General features: G+C 48.8%; 2 protein-coding genes and 1 pseudogene across 4 annotated transcripts in view; 2 read left to right on the forward strand and 1 right to left on the reverse strand.

Annotated features, from left to right (window-relative positions):
* The window catches only part of fam184b (family with sequence similarity 184 member B), a 26109-nt gene extending 20772 nt beyond the window's left edge, over positions 1-5337 (forward strand). The window contains exons 14-18 of one of the 2 annotated variants that reach the window (XM_084465049.1): positions 1-265; positions 778-892; positions 2609-2731; positions 2856-3307; positions 3811-5337. The exon at positions 1-265 is cut by the window's left edge and continues 86 nt beyond it. In XM_084465049.1, the coding sequence (XP_084321175.1) occupies positions 1-265; positions 778-892; positions 2609-2731; positions 2856-3307; positions 3811-3871 (1016 nt within the window). In that variant the 3' untranslated portion in view covers positions 3872-5337. The remainder of the gene's footprint in view (positions 266-777; positions 893-2608; positions 2732-2855; positions 3308-3810) is intronic. The other variant, XM_084465050.1, reaches the window with a different exon arrangement.
* Positions 5338-7574: 2237 nt separating this feature from the next.
* LOC311340080 (zinc finger protein 862-like) lies at positions 7575-9320 on the forward strand (annotated as a pseudogene). The gene is made up of 6 exons: positions 7575-7662; positions 7767-7903; positions 8299-8467; positions 8568-8721; positions 8822-8960; positions 9063-9320. The product of its transcript is annotated as a zinc finger protein 862-like (transcript).
* A 442-nt stretch (positions 9321-9762) lies between these two features.
* On the reverse strand, positions 9763-20012 carry haspin (histone H3 associated protein kinase; the record flags this gene model as incomplete). The annotated part of the gene is made up of 15 exons (XM_084465232.1): positions 9763-10572; positions 10719-10821; positions 11269-11411; positions 11969-12057; positions 12177-12256; positions 12419-12510; positions 13152-13214; positions 13513-13598; positions 14034-14225; positions 14774-14913; positions 15506-15665; positions 16191-18216; positions 18326-18430; positions 19029-19172; positions 19852-20012. 15 exons carry the CDS (start codon positions 20010-20012, stop codon positions 10371-10373), a joined length of 3786 nt encoding a protein of 1261 aa, XP_084321358.1. The 3' UTR covers positions 9763-10370.
* Positions 20013-25626: the final 5614 nt, after the last annotated feature.

Here is a 25626-nt window from a genome sequence, read left to right on the forward strand (position 1 = left end):
AGGCGCAGCGGCTGAAGGAGGAGGTGGAGAAGCTGCGGGTGGAGATGGAGAAGCTGGAGGAGTCCCAGAAGCACTGGGAGGAGAGGAAGGAGGAGGAGACCAAGGAGGAGGCGGACGAGCTGCGCAAGAAGGAGGAGCACGAGCGGCGGCGCGGCGAGGTGGAGGAGATCCGGCGGAAGCACCGCAAGGAGCTGCAGAGCCTGGCGTCCGAGTACAGCGGCGCCCAGACCCAGCTGCAGGCCCGCATCGCCGCCCTGGAGACGGAGTAGGAGGAGCACGCACGCGCGCGCGCACGCACGCACGCACGCACATGCACATACACGCATGCACACACGCATGCATGCACACACGCATGCACATGCACATGCACATGCACATGCACACATACACAAACATGCGCACACATATACACACACACACACACACACACTCACACGGACATACATGCACACACACTCCCACTTACACACGCACACACACAGTGACACATGCACACATGCAAGCACACGCACACGCACACACACACACACACACACACACACACCACACACACATATAGACATGCTCACTCTCAAGCACGCACTCAGGCAGTCAGACTGAACATATTTCCCCACGTTCTGTCAGAACAGACGAGGAGGAGGAGGAGGAGTCCGGGTCAAACGGGGCCATAACACAAACGTGCCGGTGATGATGATGATGATGATGATGATGATGATGATGATGATGATAATGAGGCGTGTGTGTGTGTGTGTGTGTGTGCATGTGTGTGTATACTAGGCTCCGGGAGCGGGAGGACAGATGCAGGAAGAGAGAGAGCCGCTTCGAGGACCTGCAGCTCGGACGGCTGCAGGACAGACTGACGGAGAGAGACGAGCTCATCAAGCAGCTCGTGGTGAGTAGTGGCGGCTCGTTCGCGAACGAATCGGTTCGACCGAACGACTCTTTAAAACGAACGACCCGACCTGATTCGCCGCTCTTGTTCGTCGTCGTTCGTCTCGTTCGTTCTCCGAGACTCGACTCCCAGCTCCGCCCACTGGTCGCCGAGTCGCGCTGACTCGCGAGTCGCCGTTCGTTCACTGACTGTGTTTAGCGGTGAAGACTCGAGGACTGAGAAGTCACGAGAGTCAGCCGGGCAACAACATCCCGATTCCGAACATGAAGCGCTCCTCAGCTAAAAGGAACTTAGTTAATGTTGTGTTGATTGATGACCGCTTGCACCATTGCACGATCGTGATTCGTTTGAGAATGAGAACGAGGGAGGAGCCGAGTCTGACCGACTCGGCTGAGAACGTGCATTCGCGATTTGTTTGAACGAGAACGAGGGAGGAGCCGAGTCTGACCGACTCAGTGACTGAGAATCATGATTCACCGCTACCGGAAATGCGAACGAACGAACGAACGAATGAACAACTCTTCTTGGCGAACTGACCGACGCGAACTGATTAATTCAAACGAATCATGAAATCCACCACTAGTGGTGAGGCCCCACACACACACACACACATGGACGCGCACACACACACACACACACGCTTGTGCATGCTTACACACTGACTCAGACACGCACACGCACACACATGCGCATTCTTACCCACACAAACGCACGCACACACACACTCACACACAGACGCTGACACACACACACACACACACACACACACACACACACACACACACACACACGGACACACAGAAACACACACACACAGACACTGACTCACAAACACACACATTCAAACACGGGAATTCACGTCACAGGGTACATCAGACCGTGTTGATGACGCTGATGATGATGCATCATCATATAATAGTACTGATTGATGATATCACATCGTCTTATCCCTTATTGAACGACAGCTAGGTCACCCACGCATGATGCATTGTCCCGCAAGTTATGTGTGGTCGGAAGCCAGTTTGTAGTAGAGACGCACGCTCTCAATAAGGGCCTAGTACAAGCGCACATTCAAATGAGATTAGTGTGAGTGGATTGTGCTCCAGGAGGCCTGGCCCAGGTCTATCGTCTCACTCCTGCGTGGATAGAGCAGAGCAGAAGACGTGTGCTGTCACAACAAGTACCGTACACACGCAGTGAGGCGAATCCAAATGACATGCTAGCGGGTTTCTCCTCTGTGTCCTCCCTCCTCCCCCCCCCCCACCTTCTCCCTCCCCTCCTCCTCCTCTCCCTTCTTCTCCTCTTCCTCCTCCACTTCGTCCTCCTCCCTCTCCTCCTCCCCATCCTTCTCTTCCCCCCCCCCACACCCTCTCCTCCCCCTCCACCCCACCTCCTCCTCTTCCTTCTCCTCCTCCTCCTCCCCCCCCGTCCTCTCCTCCTCCTCCCCCCCTCCTTCTCCTCCTCTGCCCTCTCCTCCTCCCCATTCTTCTCTCCTCCCTCCCTCCTCTTCCTCCTCTTCCTCCTCCCTCCCTCCTCCTCCTCCTCCACCTCCTCCCCCTCCGCCTTCTCCTCCTCTGCCCTCTCCTCCTCCCCATCCTTCTCTCTCCCCCCCCACCCTCTCCTCCCCCTTCACCCCACCTCCTCCTCCTCCTCCTCCACCTCCCCCTCCTCCACCTCCCCCTCCTCCTCCTCCCCCTCCCCCTCCTCCCCCCTCAGGACGAGCGCCACCTGCTGCAGGTCCACCCCCCGGGGCCCGGGGACAACAGCAGGGAGAGCGCCTGGCTCCGGGACAAGCCCCGCCCCGGGAGCAGCACGCCCACCATGGGGGTGAGATCAATTGTACGTCTGACGTTGGTTCTTATCCTGACGCCACACACACACACACACACAACCAGCGGAGAGGAGGGGGCATGGCGCCGGCACTAACGCTCTGTTGCTCGTGTGTCCCCGTCCCCGACGACAGAGGAAGCAGCCGGAGGAACCGCCGCCGCGCCTGGCCAGCGCCGCCGCCGCCGCCGCCAGCAGCACCGCCGCCGCCGCCGCCTCCTCCTCCTCCTCCTTCGACCGGGTCCTCTTCCCGCCGCACTCGGCCTCCCCGCCGCCGCCGCCGCTGCAGCAGCAGCAGCAGCGCACCTCCTCCTCCTCCTCCACCCTGCCCCACTCCTCCGCCGCCGCCTCCCACCCCCACTACTCCACCTCCTCGCTGCCCCACAAGCACACGCCGCTCTCGCTGGGCCACCACGCCTCGCCCTCGCTGCCGCGCTCCTCGGCCCGCTCCCGCGGCTCCTGCACGCCGCCCACGCCGGCGCCCACCGCCCCGCTGCCCGTCTGCCCCTCGCCGCAGATGGGCATCCGCTACGTCAAGCCGTCGTCCCGGGAGACGCGCCCGCACCCGCCGCAGGGCCAGCACGCCAGGTGAGCCGCCGCCCGTTGTGACGATTTGCTCCGCCCCTTCCCCCCCCCCCTCCCCCCCCCCCCTCCCTAACCTGCGACGGGCTCCGTTTTTCTGACCAATGGTGTAGTGGGGGGATTTTTTTAAGTGGGGGGGGGACTAGGTGTGACGTCATCGAAAGCGTTCAGAAGAAGTTTGATTGGTTTAGTTATTTGCCGAATATGGAAACCGTAGCTAATCTCAGTGGTGAAAATCCACGTGTTTTATTAATAACAATGCTTCTTTCTCATTACCCCACATATGACAACAACAGGCGTAATATGTGGGTTCTAGAACAGACCCAGGTCTAGAAAAACACTCAACATTTGTGGAGCAAATCCAAATAACCAAAGCTCCTAACATCGCCACACTACCACCAGTTTGCAAAAAATTTTTAAAAACATGCTGAAACAAGTGGGCGGCCGGCGTCTCCCCGCCCGCCACGCCCCTGACTCTGACCGGGCGCTGCTGTGTCTTGTCTTTAAAGGGGGTCCTACCTGGAGAGCAGAGGCAGCGGCGGCGGCGCGGCGGGGGGACGGAGGGGGTGAAGCAGGAGTGGTACACCAAATACTTCTCCTTCTGAGGGACCCCCCCCCACCCACCCCTCTCCACGCCATAAACGGTCATCTGCTCAGCTCATCGCTTCTCAACACACAAGGGCCTTACACACTACGAAGACAGCACATGATGGGATGGCGCTCTTCCAACTGCCTCCTGCGTCACCGAGGAGGTCCTCAGCGTACGGAGTTGACTCAGGGTTCTCCCCCCCCGCGCCGTTCAGAGCACAAATAACGAGCCAACAAAAAGTACGAGTGGAAATAAAAAAAAAAGAGGGACAGACCTACCTGCACACATGAGCATGTTGATTGTAATCATTTCAAAAAGCTCTGCATCGTTTTTGTTTTTTGTTTTTTTGGGGGGGGGGGGAAACAGGGAACAACTGAGAATGTGAAATTGTAATTATTACTCCCACACAATCACTTTTTTTTTTCTTTTTTTTTTTTAATTGAAAACGATTACAATAAATGTTTTGATGCTGCCAGATGCGGAGAAGCGTGTGAGTGATTGCAGAGTGCACATCCAGTCGCTAGCCCCTTTCAAGTGGTTTCAAAAAGTACAACACCGCACCTTGGGCTTCCATTCACACTCCATTATTTACCCGCGGCCATTTTTAGACCGGTCCATATTTTATTCTCCCCGGTTTAAAACGGAGTAAGTAAAGAAAAGGAATGAAAGCGTTGCCTCTGATACCAAGCTGCTACAGCGGTGTGCAGGGGTAAAGACTTCAAGGAGCAGTTGTAATTGCCCGAAGCCGGACGAAAAAAGATGAACGTGGATACATAGGTTTTTGTTGTTCTGGCACTAACTGGTCAACACATTACGAGCCCACTCGCCTGCAGGTTGAGTAACGTTACCCTGGTGACAGGCCGCGGTGATGAGTCCACGCCCGTATTAGGACGGCGAATGAAGAGTTCAGAAGACAGCACGGCGACCCCTGATCTCTGCTCTGTAGTGAATAGAAGCCTCTCTCCGCCCTTAAGCCCCACCCTGACGCAGACACGAGCACAAGGCCTCCACCCGCATCCTCACCAGCAGGCTCATCCGTCTACATCGCCTCAAAGCTCAACCAAAAAGTGCTTCTCCAGAACATGCCTGACCTCTTCTGACGAAACACAAGCGGGCCTCTGGTCTCCATCCATTTTGGGATGCCTTATCATTCAAATTCATTTTAAGTCTTCCTTTGTAAAAAAAAAACAAAACAATAATAAACTAAAAAACAAACAAAAAAGGGATATATATCTATATATACAGAAACATACGACACATTGTTAACAATTATTGATCCTTAATCCTTTTCATGACTCAAAACAAGCTACAGCATCACATTACGGTAACTTCATGTATGGGGAAGACGGTGAACGCTCTCTCACACACACACACACACACACAAGTTGAGGCTGGTTTCAAATGCAAAAATATATATCTTAAGAAATGAATAAATATTTTGTTTTTATATGCCTTTGTTTTTATTATATTATGTATGTCCGTTGAAGTATTGCTTCGTCTTGACAATGTATTTGCAGGACTTACTTTTTATTTTTTAAATGACTAAATAAAAGTATCTTCCAGGAATTGTCTACACAAACAAGTCCCGAAACGGTCTTGAGTTCTTTCTTTGCGTTCAACCAAATTCCTTCATGTTCCAAAACATTCATTTAGATCGCATACGACCGTGAGGGCCATGTTCCATTGATAGTTCTACATTCACCTCAGTTATTCTTCAGTATTGAAAGAATCTTATGTACAAGTGCCTTGTCTACGGGTGATGATACAACACGAGGTGAGCTGCCCCTGGTCATCTGTTACGGACCCTCTTTATTTTATTTAGTTTGTATATGCACTTTAGCACTTCCCTGCAAGTACTAATATGTGTTATGCATTATTTTCTAACTTTCACCTGCTTCCAGCTGCTGATTGGCAATCATGGCCTACACCTGGTGGTGTAGGCTATTTAAGCAGACCAGGTCCAGGTGGAAGCTCTCTCTCACACAAGGATCGCTGGTTGGGCTGGAGCCTTGCCACCTCTTCTCTTTTGTCTGCGTGAGACCTATGATTGTCCGGCCTACCCCACTTCAGTAATTCTCATGTCCATCAATTCATTGTTGCTCCTAGACAATGGGCCCTAACATGACATCTGAATTGTAATGTAACTTTATTTAAACAGGGACAATGTGCAAAAGAAACATTAACCTTGTTTAGAGCAAGGAGAGCTGCATTGTACCAGGTTTTAGCAAATTGCCATTTTCCACCTGTAGTCCCTGAAATTATAGACGTAAACCCATTTTACATCATGTAAACCCAGTTTACATGTCATTTATTTAACTGTACAAAAGTCCCCCCCACCCCACCTCTGCAATGTAACACCCCTACTGTCCTGTATTGGGGGGGCAGCAGCTACCCCAGGGTGTGTGCAGGGCTCCAGAATGCGACCTAATGGGAATTTCGGCTCTTTTTAGTGAGCGTGGGAGAACAAAAAAGACAAAGGCTCGCGTTCGGGAGCCGACTCCCATCGTTCACTTAAAAGAGCCGGCTCTTTGAGCGAGGGGGGGGGGGGGGGGGGGGGGGGCGCAAGTGAGCAAGTTCATTACGGGACAGGTCTTTTAGTTGCCAAATACGGAACGATCCCGTATTTTACGGGACGGTTGGCAACCCTAGCTGCATCACACGAAGCTCCCAGTCTCTCCCCACCTCATTTAATCGGATAGATGAGACCAATCGCTCATGCTTGACGGTTCCACTGACAAATCCACCAAAGAGTGCGAGATTATATATGCCAAATGCCAAATGATAATAACTATATGGAAAAATTCTCTATAGGTTAATTATAATTTCCTTTAGAATTAAATTATTATTTAATGCCATCATGCCCAGGTATCTTAGAAAAACACACAGATTAACGTGTGTGTGTGTGTGAGAGAGAAAATATAAATATTCCATGTTATGTGCTTAATTTAAGGCGTTTATGCTGCAGCCAAGAAAGCCTTTTCTAGCCTTGGTCCAAAATGTGAGAACTGGATGGAAAAAAATGTAGCCATGGGTGCAGACGGTGCAGCTGTCAATCTGGGACACAGAGGTGGAGTGATAGCCCTCCTTCAAGCAGAGATTGGTTCCTTCGTTGTCCCATTCCACTGCATGCCACACAGGTAGGTTTCCTTTTACCATATCTGCCATATACATATTCATTCTCCAAAGTGTAATTATATTTTAAAACAAATATATCTATTTTGTGTAAAGATTGGAGCTAGGGATGTTGAGTGTGCAAAGAGAGGTCTCCATGATTGGGCAAGTGTATGACCTGTTGAACCTCATCTGGAAAATGAATACCACATAAGCCCCAAATCAACGAGGGAACTCAAAGCACTGGGAGAGGAAATCGGAGTCACAGTGAATGCACCGAGTGGAGTAAAAGGGACCAGGTGGCTGCCCCATGTGTTCCGGAGTTTGAGCACCTTCCTAAAACCAGGGAAGGATGGCAATTCCTCTGGCCAGTTTACAGCTGTGTATGTGCACATGGACCATCTGGCAGGTGCCTCGGCCAGTGCAGAGATGGCTGGCAGAGCAAAGAAGGTTTTTATCTTATCTCAATGTTTTGTGTTGACAGTATAAATCCATTATTGAAAACTTTGGTGCTGTATGAGTTGAGAATGAGAACTACACTGATATATTTGCAGGTCAAAGTCAGCATGGAGGATGGGACATTTGTGGCATTCTGCCACTTCCTGTCAGACCTTTTCTCTCCCATCAGCAACTTCAGCCTGCAGCTCCAAAAAAAAAAGATGTAATCCTACCTCAGGTAAAGAAGAGAGAAAAAGGAGGCCAGGGGATTACTTTACTATTCCCCTTAACATGTTTCTTATATTAAGAATACAACTGTCTTCCCAGGCTGTTAAATGGCATCGAATCTCTCCTGGCTACCATAGAAGCTATGGCAGCTAGCCCCAAACCTGATGGTAAGCTGAGTCCCTGGCAGCCATGAAGAAGCAGCGCCAACAAAGAGGAGGAGAACCTGGGACGTTCAAGTATCAGTTACACATTATATACTAGGGATGGGTCAGAATATTTGATTATTCGTTCCCGAGGATCAAAGTCGGTTTTTAACATTTGGACCGTTAAAATTTTTTCCCATTCAAATAAACAAGAATTAACGGACGGAACTAATGTTGGTTCTGTAGCACTATCAACACAAACACTGATCACTGTTAAAGTTTTTTTTTTTTTGCGTTTAAGATATTAAGTGATTTCTTGCAGATGATCCATGGCTGCCTTTGTGAATGTCGGCACACATCGAATAATCGATTATTCGTTCATACCACCCACTGATTATTCGACCATGAACCATTTGAGTTATTCACATCCCTATTATATACTGTATATAAAATCAAATGTTTATTTCATGTTAATAAGATGTACATAGCATTTTAATTTTGCATGCTTCACAGGAAGTCACCCTTTCTAAAGGTGAAGCTGCAGAGCTGGCAGAAGGTCAACCAATCAGCCAGTGTGCTCCCAGACTGCAAGAGCCATTGTGCTGACCTGTGAGTCCACAGTGAAACACCTGAAGAATAGATTTAGCAGCCTACTTGGTGAGTTGTTGTATTTTAGCATTATATTATAAGCACAATGACATGTTTAGAGCACTTTTGAGAGGCCTAACCTTTTTCTGTCTCTGTCTTTTTCTGATAGAAGAGAACACAAAGGATATACCAGCAGCCAAGGCAGTGAAGTGTTTCAATGTCTTCAGCCATGACTCTTGGCCAGATAATAGGCTGGAGCTCCTGAACCATGGTGTGGAAGAGGTGAACTTTCTCCTACAACACTTCTCCACTGTCCTGGACAGGTGAGTTTTTTTGTGTGCCATCATATTTATGTTGATATAATAAAAGAAATCATGTTGATACAGACTTTCTTGTCCCTGCCATTCTTCCATCTCATGCCAGGAATGGCTGCAGCAAAGAAAAGGCCAAAGAGGAGTTCCAACTGATGAAAATGACGATAAACACGTCATTCAAAGACAAAAGCTATCTAGGACTGTGGCAAGTCATGACGACGAAAGAGCCCTACTGCTCAGACTTTGCGGTAGGCTCTGTTATTTATAGTATCAAAAATGACATGATCATTGTCACTGTTGACTTGGTGATTTGGTAAGTTGGTTTGATCACTATACTTCGTCTTTTGCAGAATATCCTACACCTGGTCAAGATCATGCTGGTGCTCCCAATATCTTCAGCAGTCTGTGAAAGAGGCTTCTCGTCAGTAAACAGAATCAAGTCAGATGTTAGAGCAAGCCTGCATACTGACACTGTTGCGGACCTAATACGTATCAGTGTTGAGGGGCCACAACTGGAGGACTATGATGCCAGGCAGGATGTGAAGCAGTGGTTCTCCCAGGGAAAGAGGAGCAGGAGGCCTAACTATATGAGCTGGCCCCTAGAATGAGATGAATTGCAGCCGGGACGAAATGAATGCTGCTAGTTAGTGTTAGTTCAAGTTCAGTGTGCTTTATGTTCAGAATGTTGAAATTCAGATTAAAATATTTTGCAAATATCAAGTTTGGGTCATTGTCAATCTTTCGTCAACATAAGGTCATGTATTAATAACACGCTATACAAAGAAAAATATGGTGCTACCTAATTTGTTTTGGTGCTACTAAATCAGTGTTTCTCAACCTTTTTTGAGCAAACGCCCCCCTTACCTTACCCTGATCCTCTGGAGCCCACCCATTATTATTGTTAATTTTGTTTAAAAAAAATTTGCGACACCCGTGGGTAGGCTATATCCATTACCAACTCGTGCTACATTGCTTGAATAAAAAACATCTGTGCCGTTTGTTTCTTCTGGACAAGAAAATGTGTATTCAGAGTTTTATTAAAAGGTTTTATTATTGAGCTATTGAAGTTTAATACGTAACAGTGCTTGGGTACATTTTTATTGGTTATTGAACTGTTAACCCACAAACTTGGGTTCAATATGTGTACGAAAGACTCCCTTTGTTTACGTGACGTTGCCTAGCAACGCATGTGCAGCCTTTATCCGCTTCGTTCTGAGTTGGAGAGTAGCACGTTTAAGTTTGCGGCCAAATCAGGGCAGTTGCTAGGAATTCTGGGCCCCCTGAAAGAATATCGGTGTGGGCCCCTTTACCCCATTCATTGCCACCTTAAATGTTCTTGTTTTTGTTCTTGCATGTCCCGCAAACCAACCAGTGGAAGTCAGGGGAGGGCGAAATAGTTTCGGAAAGCACCACGCTACTGTGATGAGGTGGATTTGTTTATCTGCGTTACTATAGCGATCATGACGGTACTGACCATAAAGTAAAAGGTAGATGAGACAATAGAGGGGTTAGAAACCGATATAAAGATAAGGCTTTTTATTTCAGTTATCCTGTTCTACGAACGCCCCCTGAAAAAAAAACCCTGTACTAAATGAAAAGCTAGGTAACCCTGAAAAAGTTAGTCCTGAGCCCTGTGTGTGACACACACACACACACAACTACTGAAACAGCGGGCAGCTCCGGAGGGCTTCGGTGGCCGAACTGTACTGGAGCACGTTGTCGTGGAAACGCGTGAGCTCCTCTCGCGTCTGCTTGGCGCCGCGGCCCCCGGTCGCCCGGTACTTCATGGAGCACAGCTTACCGCTCAGGTAGTGGAGCCACAGGACGTTGGAGTGGGGCCGGTAGTCGCCCCAGCTGTTACTGCACACGAGAGAGAGAGCGAGAGCGAGAGAGAGAGAGAGAGAGAGAGAGACGTGTAAAACACTGGAGGTGACCACTAGAGGGCGGCCTGTTCAGAGACACAGGCCGAGCGCCGGTGCTGAGGGGATGTTTGTGGAGACACTGACCCGTTGGCCTGCCGCATCAGCCTGTAGATGTCGAACTGGTAGTCTCCCTGGCCCATGAACAGCTCCTCGTCGTTGGAGATGTCGCACGACACGGTGAGGCCGTCTGCAGGAAGAGACACGGTGATGAGTGCCTGGACCCACCGACGGGTGATGGAAGCGTGCACAGCGCCCACTAGTGGTGGGGCTGGGCTGTACCTGCTCAGGTTTCTCATCGACCCACACATCCGTTTTGCGTTCATGCTTAACAATGAAAGAAATGTCCTGAGGTGACGACACTCGGTACTTTCTAAAGAGTACGCTGGTCTAGTTAATCAAGGCCTTCACGTGATCTTTTACGTTTGAGCAGAGGAGATCTTTTGGAAAGGACATCATTTCACACTGAGAGACAGTGCTGCTGGTCTTAAGATTAAAATAATCCAGCCAACCCCACATAGTAGACGCTGCCACCCCTACCGGCTACAACGCGATGAAATATTTAGTGCCCTTTTAAAACAGATAACCAAGATGTGAGGGAATAAAAAAAAAAGATAAAAAATTTAAAAAGACTGACCGATTTCCAGCCTGGACAGGGAGAAATCAATGATGTGGACGAGCACCCCTTTGGTGTCCAGAGAGTGGTTTGTTCCGTCGAGGAGGAAGGTCCCCTTCTTGGCCTTGGTGGTCTTCACCAGCACGTTGCCCCAGTGGAGGTCCCTGAGGAGAGACGCCGCCATGAGGAAACCTATTTTTAGAGGCTGCTGAACATCAGTCAAACTGACGCTGGACTCGAAGGGACAGAACCTTCCCCATCGCAAACAGAACCCCGTTCAGTACACACCAGGAGTGGCCCGGCCGCTTGTGATGTGCAAAAGTACAACGATATCCACTTTTAAAACTCAGTTTAATAATGCATCTTTTTAGTTCAGCTTTCCTTTCCACCTCCTGATTCCACTTCGCACTACCTCTTTTTATTTTCCCCGCTTTTACTTGTTTTCATCACATCTTTAACGTACCCAGCCTGTGTCCATGTCCCGTCTCATACACTTTGTTATCTTTTTTTTGTCCCTACCTGCATGTAGTATTTCCATATTGGCAGTGTCATCTGATCATGTGTGTGTGGGACTGCTACTGACTATGTATGTACTTTTATTGAGTTCATGCATTTTATTTGTACAGTGTCCTTGGGTACCTTTTAAAATATCATTTATTATTGTATTATTATGCTGAAAAACAGAGGCCAGTGAGTGAGTGAGACAGCGGGAGAGGTCTACCTGTGTTCAAAGCACAGCTCCTGTTCGGCCACAGCCAGCGCAGCGGTCACCTGATGGAGGATGCTCTTGGCCACGGCCAGAGAGGCCAGCTGGGACGCACAAGAAACGCCAGAGGTTAGCACATCAATGAACCAACGCGCATGTAGCCATGCCTGGCTGTGTTGGTCAGTCAGTCTCTGTGTGTGCCTGTGTGTTACTTTGTGCTTACCGTTCCGTTGCTGTTCTCCAGGTCACTGCCCCCGAACTCAAACTCCAAGATGAGGAATAACTGCTGCGGGTCAAAGAAATCTGAAGGGGACACAAAAAGCGCAGAGGAGGCGCACGGCGTTCCGTCAAAACGTGAGCGTCACCGCAGGGCCAGGCGGGCCCGGTGCCTTGCTCAGGGTCGGTGGAAACATCTAGGACAATATCTCTCAAGTGTAACGTGGCACGAGAAACCCCCCCCCTGACCTGGTCTGTCGTTCTCTGAGCCTTTGCGCTGGTCGAAGTCATCCCAGGCCTGCAGCATCGCTGCGGGGTAGCAGCCCTGGACACAGTGCAGCCTGGGAGGGGGCAGACACACACACAAGGTCAGACTCCACACCTACCTTTAGTCTGGCTTTTCATTAAACAAACTTATTTATCCATTGATTTAATTCTTTATTTATTTTCATAAAGTTATCGCTCTAGGTGTGGATGGGTGGGAGGGGGGGGGGGGGGGGATTGTATCAAGCACTTTGTGTTACATTTGCTTGTATGAAAAGTGCTACACAAATAAAGTTTGATTGATTCAAATGCTACGTTTTTTGCCATGCCACCAGGTGTGGTGTGATTAGCCGTTACAAGCCGTTTCGGAAATCTGCCCCTTATGACATCGTAAGGGGCAGAAAGTGGGCGTGTCCCCCTAGACGTGTGCTGGATAGATCAGTCTATCGGCCTACCCAGTGGACTGTAGCAAACGTTGCTCCTCTATCCGTCACGCATCTCGGTGGACACACACCTGTAACGTCTTAAGGGGCCAATTTCCAAAACGGCTTGTACCGGCTAATCACACCTGCACCTGGTGGCACGGCATGGCACCTTTAAAGTGGTCATTTGGTCACGTTTTGGTGCCTGGTTGGTTCGGACGACACAAGGCCTGCTCAGGGTCCTGGGAGGACGCGAGGGCCTGAGAGACGGCCGGGCGGCCTGTAGGAGGACTCACTCGTTGAGGCCGATGAAGCCGGTGGTCTGGTTGTGCGTCGTGTTCCTCAGGTTGCTCAGCTCCCTGACGTGACACACACACACACACACACACACACACACACACACACACACACACACACACACACACACACACACACACACACACACACACACACACACACACACACACACACACACACACACACACACACACGGTTCATGGTCATGTTAACACGCATTAGCTTGTGTGTTATGGTCATGTTCAGCTAGCATTAGTGTGTGTGTGTTATGGTCTAGTTAAGATAGGATTAGCGTGTGCGTTATGGTCGTGTTAAACTAGTAACGTGTTAAACGGTGCGTTATGGTCCCCTGGTCCTCACTTGGAGATGATGATCTCATGGAGGATTTCTCCAAAGGTCTTCTGCTGCTCTCCGTTCACCGTCTCGCTGCCCTCCACTGGAATGATCTAGAAGAAGAGGAAGAAGAAGACCACGAACCACGGCCGTGGGTCAATGACACCACAGAGGCTGGAGACTCTTCAAAGGCCATAGTGCATGACGATTGGTAGTGTAACGACACCAAGAGTACACAAATAGAAAGCTATTTACATGCCGACATTAAAAGGTGACATAGTACACCACTATCCGATCTATCCGTCACACATCTAGGTGGACACGCCCACCTATGATGTCAGGAGAGGAAGATTTTAAAAACGGCTTGTAACGGCTAATCCCACTCACACCTGGTGGTGTAATAGGTCACCTTTAACTATGCACCTTTAAATGGGGAAAAAAAATAGGTACACACACACACACACACACACACACACACACACACACACACACACACACACACACACACACACACACACACACACACACACACACACACACACACCTACCTTGATGGCCACCGTCTCCCCCGCGGCGTTGGTGGTGGAGAAGACCTCTCCGAAGGTGCCCTCCCCCACCTTGACGCAGCGGGCCAGGCGGTGGGGCAGGAAGCTCTCCTCCCAGGACAGCGGCCCCCGCTGGGCGCACTCAGCGTACACCTTCTCCGCGTCCGACAGGTCCTCCTCGGCCTGAGACGCAGACTGAGGGGGGGGGGGGGGGGGGGGAGCCAGAGGGGGGAGAGGGAGGAGCCAGAGGGAGGAGCCAAAGGGAGGAGCCAGAGGGAGGAGCCAGAGGGAGAGGGGGGAGCCAGAGGGAGAGGGAGGAGCCAGAGGGAGGAGAGGGGGGAGCCAGAGGGAGGGGCCAGAGGGAGGAGAGGGGAGGAGCCAGAGGGAGGAGCCAGAGGGAGGAGAGGGGAGGAGCCAGAGGGAGGAGCCAGAGGGAGAGGGAGGAACCAGAGGGGGGAGCCAGAGGGAGGAGAGGGGAGGAGCCAGAGGGAGAGGGAGGAGCCAGAGGGAGGGGGAGGGGCCAGAGGGGGGAGAGGGGTGAGCTACACGCAAGAGGCGATGTCTAAACAACGCTTACTAAAATATAGAAATACTTTGATGCTTTTAGACAAATCAAATACAAACCATAACTGACCATACAGACCATAACTACAAACACTGTGTGTGTGTGTGTGTGTGTGTGTGTGTGTGTGTGTGTGTGTGTGTGTGTGTGTGTGTGTGTGTGTGTGTGTGTGTGTGTGTACCAGAGAGGCACGGTGGAGCAGTGTGGCCCTGCCGCGGTCGCCGTACGGGGTTCGAGTGGGCGTGGCAAAGAGTTCCATGCTGAGGTCCCCGCAGGGGGCCCTTCTGCAGGAGCTGCCGGGGCCCCCGGGAGTGACCACAACTAGGGAGAGAGAGAGAGAGAGATGGGGGGGGAGAGGCAGACATGAGAGAGGGCCAATATGACTCATGGTTCACCATAGTAGCACTTGTACCATACAAACAGAAAATAAAGTGATTTGAATTGAATGTTTTTGTTTGTTACTTTTTATTCAGTTACTGCCATGCTCACAACAAGCTTTATTGGTATAACAACCTCAACAAACACGTCGATAACTACCCAGCTGATTCATTCGGGGCACAGCGCCATTCGCTAACTTTCGGTGCTTTAATAGGTGACATGTTATACCCCCAGGTGTGAGTGTGATTAGCCGTTACGAGCCGTTTTGAAAATCTGGATCCGTCTCTTCTGACATCACAAGTGGGCATGTCCACCTAGATGCATGACGGATAGACGCGCAACGTTTGCTACGGTCCACGGGGTCGGCCGGTAGACTGATCTGTCCGGCACGCGGCTAGGTGGACACGCCCACTTGTGATGTCAGAAGAGGCCGATTTTTTCGAAACGGCTTGTAACGGCTAATCACACTCGAACCTAGTGGTATAATACGTCACCTTTAACACCAGACTTACACCCCCCCCCCGTGCTACGGTACCTCTGGTCTTGCGGTGCACGGAGAGGGCCGCCTTCAGCCGGCTCCAGGTGTGTGTGTTGGGCGTGAGGTCGGCCAGCATGGAGGACAGGTTGAGGCCGTGGGCCCGGACCGGGGTGGACAGCGGCCCACTGCCGCCCGGCAGGAGGCCCTGGCTCCACACCTGCACACACACAGGATGACTCAGTAAGAACCTGCTGGTCTGGGTCCACGTTTAGTAAGGCCGAACGATTCATCGAATTCAAACCGGCATCGCGATGGAATGGAACGCGATTTGCAAATCGCAAAGGCTGCGGTTTTTTGTTTTTTTACATATATATTTATTTTTCCAATGGTTTGTTACTGTTACTGACTGCAGATCAGTAAGTTTCGTATTTCTTTTACAATTCGATAGATAAATAATATATATAAATTTAAAAAAAGATCTAAATATAGATCTAAATAATAGATAAATAAAGATGTTACAATATCAATTCATGCATCAATTCATCTCTACACATAGGCCTGGCCTAAAGGAAAGCAGTTTATATGTTGACTGTGTCCAATGTTGCGTTGGTCATACTACAGAACGATTCATTGCTTGTTTAGTGAATAATACAGAACATGAGGAACTTTAAAAAGAAAAATCGCGAACGTATCAAATCGCAATATTGGTCAGTTGAAATTCGGGTCCGAACGACATTCTGACCGTGGACGGTTTGTGCTGCGTCGAGAGCGGCTCCAGGAAGCTGCACTCCCCGGCCTTCGGGGCCCCGCGGGGCCCGGCTTTGCCCTGGAACAGGAGGGTGCTGCTGGTGTTGCTCCGGTCCTTCCAGCGGCTCACACTCAGGCCGCTGACGCACGCCTTCCTCGCCGTCCCGGACCCCTGGTCCTTGGACGAGCTCCTCTTCCTCCTCTCTCTGGGAGCCTTGGACGCCGCCTTTCTTTGGGCGGGGTTGTGGAGAGGCTCCGTGGCCTGGGCGTCCGGAGCAACGGCCGCCTCCGGGGCGCAGCTCCTTCTCCTGGAGGAGCGTCTGGGCCGCTTGGCTTCGGTGTCTGGGGCCAGGCCACGCCCTGGGGCCAGGAAGCTCCCTGGGGCCGGGCCGGGGTCTGGGGTCCTCTTGACCAGCACGGCGCAGGGCTCCGTGAAACACGTGGGTTCTGGGGGCCCGGCGTCACCACCAGCCCGGTCGGGCGGAGTCGGGTGTGGGCTCGCCCTGACTCGACTAGCAGTACTCCTCCTGTAACGCTTGTGTTCTGCCTGATCCGTTGGAGGAGCGGTGTAGCTGTCGGACGGCTTTTCCTTGTGTTCGCTTGTGCGACGCCTCAGAGGGGATGCTTCGGGTTCGAGCGGCGTAGTCGCAGGCAGCAGGGACAAAGACACTCTCTGGAGGTGAACATTGCACTCCTGAAGCCCAAATCTCTCCTTCAGCGTGGACCCGAGGCCTGCCCCCCGCTCTTCAACGGGAGGGCTGTCCTCCAGCGAGTGTGTGCCGCTTGCACCCGCAACACTACAAACGCTGTCATCGTCATGGTCGTGATCATCATCCTCCTCCTCCTCTTCCTCCTCCTCCTCTTCGTAGTCGTCATCATCCTCCACATTGTAGGTAGGATCTATACAGACACCAGACAAGTCCTCGGAGTCCTCTGAACAAGTCGTGTGATCCACCGACTGGAAACCGTCGGTGAATTGTGTACCGTCGGTGAACTGTGTAGCGTCCGTGATTTGGCTGTCGGTCACCGCCGATGGCCGGTCGACGGAGCTGGAGGCCGACTGCGAGAGGCCGGCTGTCCGATCGCCGCGGGCCGACACGTCGGGCTGTCGGTCAGTGACGTCACCGGCGAGCGACGACTGGGACGGGTCGAGGGCCGCGCCATTCCCCCCGGACCGCGGTGGGTCCACCGGGTGGCCGTCGTCGACCGTCTCCGCTGACCTGGGGGTCTTCGGAAGGTGGCCCGAACTTGACCCGTCCAGACACGAGGAGTAGGCGGATTGATCGCGCAGCGGGCCGGGGATCAGCTTTTCCACCCTCTCCAACGCCACAGTGCAGTGCTTGGTCAGACAGACCTGCTTAAAAGCCTCCAACATCCATTCCGGCCATGCCGACGCAGACACGAAGCGGCTGCCGCCGTTGGTTTCCTCCCAGGCCTGGCTGGTCCGTAAGGGGTCAGAGGGTGTGGGGGGGGGGGAGGCGGCTGGGAATGGGACGTCCACCCCGTAGGGAAACCCTGTCTCCTCATCTCGGCTCTTGGTGTAGGGAGGGTGGAGCGAGTGCCCTGGCGAGTGCAGGTCCTCTTGGGACGTACTGAAGATACTCAAATGGCTCAAGGTGCCGTGGGGCGGGGCTGCGGAGGGGGCCGTGGCGGCAGAGGGTCTCGGGCGCGGCCCTTTGCGCAGGGAGACCGACGGAGTGGAGCAGAAGAGGGGCTTCCTGGGAGAGGGTGCGAGGCTGCGCTCGGCGGCGTCCACCAGCGAAACCTCGGGCCGGTGTGGGTCGGCGACGAGGCTCAGAGCCCCCGAGCCTGGCTCAGACGTGTCCGCGGCGGAACTCTGAAGCACGGAGGGCGCCGTGTGCCTGGGCGCCTGGAGGATCCGACGGGGCGCGGCGGGCTTTCGGCTCTCCACAAACTCAACAGAGGAGCTCAGGAAGCTGCAGCTGGCCTTACTGCGTCCGGCTCGGACGGGGGCTGCCCTGCGGAGGGTCACAAAGCGGCCCGCTGAAGGAACACAGACACTGACGGGGAAGAGACACAAAGGACATGCAGTGTTGAGACCAAGGAAGGGATCTGGCAGGGCTTCTCATGTAATATACTATCCGTTGGATCGACAGTATTAACACTTACCTCAACTTTTTCTTCCGTTGCGCAGTAACCTTACTTCTTTTCGGGCGAGATGTGGAGTCCACTTCGCTCTCGCTGCTGTCTAAAGGCGGCCTAGCAGTCGTCAACCTGCAGACACAGATAGCAGTGAGCACATCTGTATCATTTCAGGATAACAGCAACAGATTTGCAACTATCCACTGACGACTAGAGTACCAGATAATGGACATGGAAATTTCACCACAATTGAATTCTTACTTGTAAGTATTCAATTCTTCCGAGTGACGCCGTTGCTAAGACCATTACATGCTAAGTAAGTTCAGATCCAGCAGTCCTACAATGTAATAGCAGAGCTTCCTGGGGGGAGACCACTCAAAACCATCTGGGCTGGACACCAGAAACTGCAAGGTGTGGAGATACGCCTTGTTTTCTGTTTCATTACAAGATATTTTAACTAAGAAAACGTATTGATTGATCAATTGTTTTCATGTGAAGCTGTTTATCTATGTGGAACTATTTGTGCTACTACAGCTAACAACTGCGGACCGAGTTTCTGTTCGCCAACTACACAAAGACAGCTCCCTGTCACCACTAACATGAAACTAACATGGTCGAAATTAATTTGAAGCAAAGAAAGAGAAAAGCCCATTTCATTGGGTTGATGACATTATGGCTGTATTGTTATTGGCAAAACCCCTAGGTAATTGTTCTGAGCCTCCATCCAGACCTGCTGTACTTCTTCCTCTGCTCAACCGGAGGATCCATGGCAGGGGACGGCTCGCACATATTTTCCTTCCCCTTCCGACACACCGTAGCTTTTCTTTTGGCAGGTCGCCTTCTCTTACGGCTGGCGCAAGTACCGCTCTCCATCCTGCATTGAAAGGACGGCATCATCAGCATCATGCACAACAAACGCAATGCAACGCCGCAAAATGTGCTTAACAGCACATTACTCATCATTTACAGGACCCACTCACCACAACAAACTAAATATCGTAAACTAACTTAATGCAAATTCAAGAAAATCAATATTCCTTTAACTGTATGGCATATAGTTATAGGCAAGGCAAGGCAACTTTTTTATATAGCACTTTTCATACACAAGGCAGACTCAAAGTGCTTCACATATAAACATTGTCATACAATAAAAAGAAATAATGATAAGTAAAAAGTAAAATAGATAGAAAGTAAAGGCAAAGTTAAAAAAAAAAAAAAAAAAAAAAAAAAATAGAAGGAGCATTATCCATCATTCCAAACGTATAAATATATAAAGGCAAGCTGTAACGATACCTAATACATAGCACTATTCGCCTGCATCGGGCAGAAGACTTCAGTCTTTGCTCTCTTTTTATGTGTATTCTCCTTCGCCATCATGTCATTTTCTTTATCTGTACATCGACCTATATGGAATTGTATGTAATGTGAATGATAAAAAGGTCATCAACAGCGATGAGCAGTAGAAGGAAATAACTCAAGGGGGAACGCCATTAAAACGTATGGACATTTTAATCAGTATCACCCCCAGTGTGCAGTGAAAGCCCTCCGTGTACCTGATCTCCGGGGCTATGGAGGGCTCCCAGACAGAGGAGTCCGCCCCGGTGGAGAGGCTGGAGTCGAAGGCCTGCTTGCGGTGGTCAGGAGAGATCCAGGCAGCGATTTTCCGCCGTTGCTTGCCATAAGTTTTAATAAAAAGCGGCTTCCCACGATCCATCTTTAATGTAGAAGTCAACTTTATAGGGGGGGGGGGGTGGGATTCAAATGTAGAAAGTCAAATTAGTGGACCGTTTATTAATTTCCTGCACCCGCCTCTGGTTCAAAATACACTTGCAGGTGATTGGTCACAATCCGCAGGAAGTTCGGAAGGTGGAAAAAAGGCTGTAGCAACCACAGCGCTCCCAGCTGGTGACGGTGTGTATATTAGCTGAAGAGGCTGCAGAGACCACAGCGCCCTCTGGTGACGGTGTGTATAACAGTTGAGGAGGCACTGAATGCTGCTCCTAAATGTTATTTAGGAGCGCCTTTGCGCCTTTTCTTTTCATTCAGACTGACATTTGTATTCTACCTGATGATATAGGCTGTGTATGTTTTGCTATATATATACATATATCAGTTGAGGAGGCTTAAGCGACCGCAGCGCCCCTGGTGACGGTTTGTATAACAGCTGAGAAGTTGCGCTTTTTTGACACTCAGAGTTTATCCATCCATCCATCCATCCATCCATCCATCCATCCATCCATCCATCCATCCATCCATCACACACACACACACACACACACACACACACACACACACACACACACACACACACACACACACACACACACACACACACACACACACACACACACACACACACACACATATATATGTATGTATGTATGTATGTATGTAATTTATTGATTAGCTAATAAATTAATCGGCTACACAGTAGACAGACCACCCAAGCAGGCCCTCCCTAGCTCTGGCAGAAGTCCCACAACAAGAGATTGTACCCCACGCTCCAACAAGCTTACCCAAACTGTAAAACACCCATCATCTCTGTCACCACCACCACCTTTAACAACCCCAGCGCTAAAACACTCAACAACCCCACCTCTGTCACCACCACAACCTTTAATAACTGTACAACACCCAACAACTCCACCTCTGTCACCAGTCCATTCTCTCAGACTTCAACTACCTCAGACTTCACAACTCTGTAGGCCTTCATTTCTAACCTTTAAACTCTGTTTAAGCATTCAAATCATCACAGTTTAAATATATACATTAAAATTACTTTGAATATGTCATAAATTATGTCAATATAATTTATATATATATCATACATATATCTATCATTTATATAATTTATAAAACCTGCTTTGTATATTTTCAGTTGGTCTCATTGACTTCAGTTGAGCCCTGCTGAGAGCCAAATGTTTTGACTTTGTTTTGATTAAACACACACACTTAAAGTGACGGTCGGGCACATGTTGGAGATCCTCGCTTCCCTCTACTTCTACTGATCCTGATCGCGTTCAACTTAAGTCCAAGTTTTTGAGAACGAGTCGATGGATTGAGTCGAGGATCTTCATACATGGCTGGGTTTCTGCTTCAGATGCTAAATGCTAATGTGCATAAAATAGATATTTTCACAGTATGCTATCAACACATACTAGGCTATATGTTTTATGAAAGCTGAGACTCAGCGTGGTCCATTAATATAAGTCTCATCATTCTGTGAGCTAATCTCGATGAACTAGATGCGAAAGAATGGCTTTAAAACAACGGAAAATTATGCCTTACCTTTGTTGTTACCTTCAGTCTTGTTTGATCGCAACATTTTTATTGGGCCTCTAAAATACCATTATGAAAATGAGATTAAACTTCCCCTTAGAGACATCACAAGTGGGAGTGTCTACCTAGATGTATGCTTGATAGATCAATCCTAGACATAATTCAACCCCAATAGTACATTGCTTTTTCTCTCGTCTCAACTTCAATTTAGTTAAGCTATTCAATCTTTTAAACCTCTTATACATAATAACATTATATTCACAGATGTTACACTTTATTCAAACTTTCATCTCTGTGCAAAACAACAAATAATAAGGTAATAAGTATCAATCAATCAAGTATCAATATAACGTGTGTGTGTGTGTGTGTGTGTGTGTGTGTGTGTGTGTGTGTGTGTGTGTGTGTACCCCACCTCTACAATACTCAGCTACGCCCTTTGGACTTGGATTCCCCTTGTTGTAACTCAAGCAGTACAGACACGGGTGAACAAATGAAATAAGGTAAGGCAAGGCAACTTTATTTATATAGCACATTTCATACACAAGGCAGACTCAAATTATTATAAAAATGGAATGATAATTCATACCAAATATCCTTAATAAGCAAAAACTAGACCAAGTGATCTAGATCTTGACTCAGTGTGGGTTGAATATGAAACTTATGGAACACCACAGATTTGGGAATTGTAAATAGGCAGTTAATTAGTACAATTGTAAATCAACAGTTGCTACAAGTGTAGTTAAAATAAGTAGCGCCACCAATTTGGGAATTGTAAACAGGCTGTCACGTAGGGAAGAGTGGGGTGAGTAGTGCCACTTTTTACCCAAAGTGACTTTAAAGTGAGGCCATGACAGTAATGTCTCCAAATGAAATATGTATGTATATTTCAGGATGTGGTGCATCCCTGGCAACAATAACTATGGATCTGAAATAAACTGTTTAAGAAATATAGCTTTCAGAAAAAAAGTGGTCTCGTGGCACAACTTGCCCCCGGTGCAGGGTAAGTTGTGCCTTTGGAGAGAATACGTTGGGGTAAATTGTGCCATTAATATATATCTCATAAACTGTAATGCTATATAAAAGCAAGACAAATCCATTAGAAAATGACTAATTTAAGGTTTATTTAAGTAAATATAAGGTTCCAACCAGGATAATGCTGAACATCCTTTCTTCTACACCAAGAAGAAGACAAGAACAAAAGAACAAAATGAGAAAGAAAACAAGAACAAAATTAAATGCAAAATCAGGCCTTAATTGACTGAAAACCACAGATCCGGCCTACTACTTAACATTCCCCTTGTCGATGCTGCAGGGGAATATGAACTTCTCCTCCCTTCTGGCTGTACCACCAAGATTTTTTGGTGTTGGTAGTTTTCGGAGCACATCACCTCTAGGGATTGTCTTTAAATGTGAAGATGGGCTTTCCATCCACCTCTTACAACTTTGCCTTAGAAATTTTGCACTGATGTCGGCATCATCAACCTTCTCCACCAATCCAACGTAATTATAGGTTGTAGTTTTATCTGCAAAGCTCACAATGACAAAGTCACTGGCAGACAGATCTTTGACCTGTGGCATTGGTTGGCTCCTTGTGTGATGGTACAGGCAGGTCAGACCGGTCAGGAAGATATCCCTGTTCAACGGAAATATGCCCGTTGCTCTGAAACCTGATGTGATGTGTGTGGGTGTCATTGCAGGCATAAATGCTTGCTTAACAAGTTCTGCAACCTCGTAAATCAATACGGTTCGACCAGGATGTGTGCGCATCCAACCATCCGTCGCTCTGTTGTAGTAGGTTTTCAAAAGGTTGGCAAAACTCACCCCAACCCTTGTCTCAAACTTGTCTATAATTGTTCAGACGCAACAATCAAAAAACCTTGATCATAGAAATTTTACTTTGAAAGGCAAAAAACGTTTTTTGAGCTTAAATGTGCAAACCTCTCATTCCATGTGTCTCCCTTCTTTGCAGGATTACTCTAATGGATGGCTCTTCAAAAATATGTGGTCACATGACCAATTTTTTCTATGGTTTTCTAGAAACAAGGGGTGGCACTACTTCCCCACTGGCACAACTTACCCCACTCTCCCCTACTGCAAGTGTAACTGGATGTAAAGTGGAACTAAAAACAAAAATGATTTTTGATATGAATGTTGACATTCTGTGGGCAAAACCTTTCAAAATCAAAGCAAAAAAAGAAAAAAGAGAACGTGCGTTAATGCGTCAATTTGTATTAATCATGTTAAAATAAGATTGTGTTAACGCGTAATTAATGCATTAACTTGCCCAGCCCTAATATATGTATGTAAATTGTAAATGTATGTTTATATATATACTGTATACAAAACTGTGGCGATGAGCCTCTCGGCTCACTCCCACTTCAGGATATGGGCTACTGGATTGATTGAGGAGGTCACATGAATTCAGCCAGCACTGTGGTTTGCATGAAATTTTGGCAAATTTATTTATAGTTCTCACTCAAAAAAAAAGTGGCCAAGCCAAACAAAAATACTTAGAGAAACAAAAACAAAATCAACTCGAGGGTTGTTCGCTAGTCCTAGAGGGGTGTTCCAAGAACGGAGGTTTAACAAACACAGAGTTAACGCTGAACTCTAGGTTGTCCGATCCTGTGCCGACTAACCCAGAGCTGTCGGTTCCACAGCACCGGTTATGAATTAGTTCAATCAACACGGGGTTGGTTAACACAGGGTTGTGCGCGTTCACGGCAAACCTATAAAGACGTGATGTATGGATCATGGAAATCCTGATCAAAATGGCGAAACGGGCCGCATATTTTACCGATCAAGGTACTAATTATTCTTTTTCCTCCCTCAGCAACTAAAGAATAAAAATTATGGAAGAAAAGTGTTTATTTAATTTTTTTTTATTTAAATGATTTCTGCAAATGTGGTCTCGCATCCTTTGTCAGCCCTTACAAACATTTGCGAATGTGTTCCTCCTCGAGGAACGGGTAAAGTGGGGAGGCATCTCTTTGCGCAGAGTGGCTATATTGTGGAGGACGGCGTATGCAACAATTACATCGCATGCCCGTTCCGGACAAACTCTTAGTCCACGTAGGCATTGGAATCTGGACTTCAATATCTAGAATGTATTTTCAATCTTAACGCGGGTTCTGCTGTGTGCCAGGTTAAATGTTGTCTGTGGTCCAGGAGCGGGATTAGGGTACGGGGTGATGAGCGTCGGGAGGCATTGATACCCTCGATCTCCTAGGAGATCCCCATCGAATTGCCCTGCGATCAAATACAAAATTTGAGCTATCTTGCACAAGCACAACAATTATATGAGGTCTATGATATGTTCATAATGCAACGCACCCTGTTGAAATGTATTGCTCACATTGGATGTGTGCCATCAATGCACCCAATTACATTAGGAAATCCTGAAATATAACACCCAGATGAAAAGTCAACAAGGATAATTTCGGAGCCATTTGGGAACACTTAAAGTAGATAATGCTGACCTGCAAGTTGGTGAAACTCCATGAAGTTACGCAACAACCGCTTCAGCGCAAGACAGACGCACGGAGCGGCAGACGGTAGCTTTGCCTATGTGCTCAGCATCTCCTACACTGTACAAAAAGCTACCCGTCGCAAAAAAACGGAAAGCTATGCAAATTGTTTGTAGTGAACTGAGGGCAGATCCACGATTGGTAACATTTGCAATGTAGGGTTGGAGAAGGCTATTTAAATATATCAAAGAATCACGTGAAAAACTATATCTCTCCAGCAAAAAGTCATCCGGAAAGGACAATATGTCGAGCCGTGGTCTAATTAATCTCTCTGTGAATTGCACTAATTATTTGCGCTCCGATATCAATAGGCGAACACGTAAAAGCTGCGATAAACGTGGGTTTAAATACTACTTTAAACCCACCTACTCTGAGCAAAACCGGGTTATCTTCCAAACTTAACCTGCGCAAAACCTGCTCCGACCAGGTTTGATTGAGAGCATATGTTTCCATAGCAACTTACATGCCGTGGTCATTTTGGAACGGAAAACCTAGGGTTGCCGCTAACCCTGGGTTAACTTA

The sequence above is a fragment of the Micromesistius poutassou genome (genome assembly GCF_964030765.1).
Source record: "Micromesistius poutassou genome assembly, chromosome: 3".
NCBI classification, from domain to species: domain Eukaryota; kingdom Metazoa; phylum Chordata; class Actinopteri; order Gadiformes; family Gadidae; genus Micromesistius; species Micromesistius poutassou.